This window comes from Lithobates pipiens, unplaced genomic scaffold (assembly GCF_037356315.1).
Source record: "Lithobates pipiens isolate NorthernLeopardFrog02 unplaced genomic scaffold, aLitPip1_a1.2 Scaffold_27, whole genome shotgun sequence".
Taxonomy (NCBI): domain Eukaryota; kingdom Metazoa; phylum Chordata; class Amphibia; order Anura; family Ranidae; genus Lithobates; species Lithobates pipiens.
Genome location: NW_027507788.1, coordinates 142,043,595 through 142,047,251, shown reverse-complemented (window position 1 = coordinate 142,047,251; position 3,657 = coordinate 142,043,595). Strand labels below are relative to the sequence as shown.

General features: G+C 45.4%; 1 protein-coding gene across 1 annotated transcript in view; it reads left to right on the top strand.

Annotated features, from left to right (window-relative positions):
• The first annotated feature begins 2,800 nt into the window (after positions 1–2,800).
• TMEM240 (transmembrane protein 240) overlaps positions 2,801–3,657 on the top strand; it is a 134,469-nt gene continuing 133,612 nt past the window's right edge. Inside the window, exon 1 of the mRNA XM_077455908.1 lies at positions 2,801–2,960. Within this exon, the coding sequence (XP_077312034.1) occupies positions 2,904–2,960 (57 nt within the window). The 5' untranslated portion in view covers positions 2,801–2,903. The remainder of the gene's footprint in view (positions 2,961–3,657) is intronic.

Sequence of the window (3,657 nt, the reverse complement as noted above, 5' to 3'; positions counted from 1 at the left end):
CACATCGGGCTGATTTGACATGCGATTTGACATGTCAAATCGTATGCCATATCGAAGCCTATTTCCTGCAAAGGCACCATCCGAATCAATGTGATGACAACTCTGCAGTGCCGCACCTATTTCTCCAAAAGTTGCTCCTGCACTACTTTTGGTGACTTCAGGTTGCGATTTAAATAGACATTTGTGCATGAACCCACACAGATGTCTTTCAAATCATAGTTACATATTTATATATATATATTTATATATATTAGTTAGTAAGGTTGAATAAAGACACCAGTCCATCCAGTTCAACCTCAGTGAGTGTGGGTGCGTGTCTACAATTATCCCTATTTTTTTTAATTTAAGGTACCCATATAGCACCGTCAATTTTACGCAGCGCACCACACATACATCGCACACTCACATCGGTCCCTACCCTCATGGAGCCCACAATCCAAGGTCCCCAACTCACATTCATATACTAGGGCCAATTTTTGGGCAGAAGCCAATTAACCTACCTTTGGTGTGTGGGAGGAAGCCGGAGTACCCGGAGGAAACCCACGCAGGCACAGGGAGAACATGCAAACTCCAGGCAGGTAGTGTCATGGTTGGGATCGCCCCCCAAACTTACAATGAAATGTGCGTTGTGGGGGGGGGGGAGTGGGGGTGGGTACCTGTTTTTGACAGGTACCTTTCCCTACTTCCGGGATATTGCGCCACGGCACGATCACTCAGAAGTTTGGGCCCCCTCCTCTATCCCTCGCCACTGAGCCATTCAAAAAGCGCTGCACACTGTGTTTCCCTGTACAGACAATGGTGGTGGCAGCACCCAAGAGCCGATGGAGACATTGGCTGGGGTGCCGACTTTGCTGTATTCCATGTAATGCCATGTACACACGACCGGACTAAGTCCGACGGTCTTCCTGATGGACTTTCGGCGGAGGTCCGATGAACTTTCTGAATGAACAGACTTGGCCACACATGACCGGACTAAGTCCGTTCGAAAGTCTGTTCGTTTTGAACATGATGGCGTAAACAGGACTAAACAAGGAAGTTCATTAGCCAGTAGCCAATAGCTGCCCTTGCGTCGTAATTGGTTCGTCAGACTAGCACACACAGGAACATATTTCCTGATTTTTTTAGTCCGTCGGACAGATTTGTACACGGCATTAGTGTCCTAATATTAAAGTATGTGTAGCTGCTGACTTCATTTTTTTGCCGGGGGTGGGGGCAGAACTCCGCTTTAAGCTTTGACAATAAAACATGGAAACTGCTTGGTTTCAAAGCTGCACCAGATTTTGCACTTTCCAATTTTAGTAAAATGCGCCCCATGGGGGGAGATTTACACCAACTGGAGCGCTCAGAATCTGGTGCAGCTGTGCATGGTAACTAATCAGCTTCTAACCTCAGCTTGGTCAATTAAGGATTGACAATAAAACCTGGAAGCTGATTGGTTTCTACGCACAGCTGCACCAGATTCTGCACTCTCCAGTTTTAGTAAATCAACCCCTATACAGGATGTACATTAATCTTTATTAAACAAATGGTGCTCAGCACTCTGGCTTATTCATTAGTGTGACAAGAGCAGCAGTGAAGAAGCCCACAGCAACCAATCAGATCTGCTTTGGCTACCTAGGTTTCTATGGGTTACTGTATTTTGCTCTCTGTATCCTCCAGCTGCCCATGCAGATGTAAAAGGCTGAAAGCAGCACTGCATGCCTTAACCCTTGGCATGCCAAGCAGCAAAAGCATCCTGTATCCATGGATTTTTCTCAATGAAGATTGAATGAAATGGCTAATATGTTCCACATCTGTTACTTGTATTGCATAATTGCCTCCCCTCACTCTGCACCCAGATCAGTGCCCAGGTACACCATGGCACCAAGGGAGGGGGGTGGTGGGCATGGTGTGTGTGTATGATAGGTGGGGGTTAGCTGTCTCTTTCCCGACTTATGCTTTCTAAGAGGGGGCTGTCCAGATCCTTGCTATTCACCTAAAACAATGGATGATGCTATTAGCATATTCTAGTAGGTGGAAGCCCAGTGGCGTACTGCATGGTGCAGAATATCAATTGTGGCTGCAATGTCAGTGAAAGGGAAGAGGGCGTGCAGGATGCTCCAACACATCACGTTCTGCCACCTCTCTAGAGGGGACCCCAGGCTCACATCCCCCCCACTTCCGCTCTGCTCTCTCCAGCCACGTCTATAGACCCTACTTGTGCATTTTAGGATTTTTTCTCTTTTTTTTCTCTCCTCCTTCCCTTGTTGGTTTAATGATGGGGGAGAGACGATTAGGAAGTGATCAGCTGTCATGACGCCAATGGAGAAGGCTGCCCTCCTGCCTTGCCACTTCTGCTGGGCTCCTCTATAGAGATCACATCGAGTTTTGCAGGAAAAAAAAAAAGGATCCTTCAAAGATTGACTTCTTCTCCTTTTTCTTTTTTTTTTGTTGTTGCTGGATCAATAAGCGCTTGATGCAGAGAGAAGGGGTGTCTGCCTGGATGGCATTGTGACAGTCCTAACATTTACCAGGGAGGCATTGCTTTTTTTAAATTTTTTGAGTGGTGGGGGGGGGAAGAGAAGAAGAAGGGTGATCAAGATTGATGCGACCCCCATACTCCAACAACAAGAAGGGGGGTGGCTGTTAATCCTTTAAAGAGCAATACAGTACTACAACATGATCCTGCCTGTGTTCATCTCTGGATTCTTTTAGGTCTTGCTTCAACATCAAGGATTGCAGCTTTCTTTCTTTCTTTTTTTTTTTTTTTTTTTTTTTGGGGTGGGGGGTGGGGGAGGTGGAGGGACTAAGGGGGGGGGGGGGGAGATGACCAGTTCTGACCTTTGCGGAGAAGAGGGAGGAAAGAGAAGAAGAGTACCTGCTATTTTGGGGGCAACAGACACCACCTTGTCAATTCCATCTATATGCACATGAGCGCTAACACCATGATCTTCATGGTACTGGGGGCGTCTGTTGTTATGGTAAGCCACACTCTTCATCACTTGGATCATTGACATGTTGATGGATTCTTTGTAGCAATGTCATATTGGCTTGATGTCTATGTGTGTGAGTGTGTGTCTGTATGTGTGTGTTGTGTGTATGTGTCTGTATGTATGTGTGTGTGTATGTGTCTGTATGTGTGTGGTGTGTGTGTGTGTGTGTGTCAGCCAGTGTGTGTATGTGTATGTCTGTATGTGTGTTGTGTGTGTATGTTGTGTGTATGTCTGTATCTATCTCTATGTGTGTTGTGTGTGTGTGTCTGTATCTGTGTTTTTATGTGTTTGTCTGTATCTGTATGTGTTGTGTGTATGTGTGTGTCTGTATATGTATGTGTTTTTGTGTTGTGTGTATGTGTGTGTCTGTATGTGTGTGTGTTTTTATGTGTATGTCTGTATCTGTATGTGTATGTATCTGTATGTGTTGTATGTGTGTGTCTGTATATGTTTGTGTGTGTGTTGTGTGTATTTGTATATGTGTGTGCTGTATGTATGTGTGTCTGTCTGTATGTGTGTGTGTTGTGTGTATGCGTGTGTGTGTGTGTGTGTGTCTGTATGTGTGTGTCTGTATATGTGTGTATGTCTGTGTTGTGTGTATGTGTGTGTCTGTATCTGTATATGTGTGTGTGTGTATGTGTTGTGCGTATGTGTGTGTCTCTGTATGTGTGTGTATGTGTGTGTG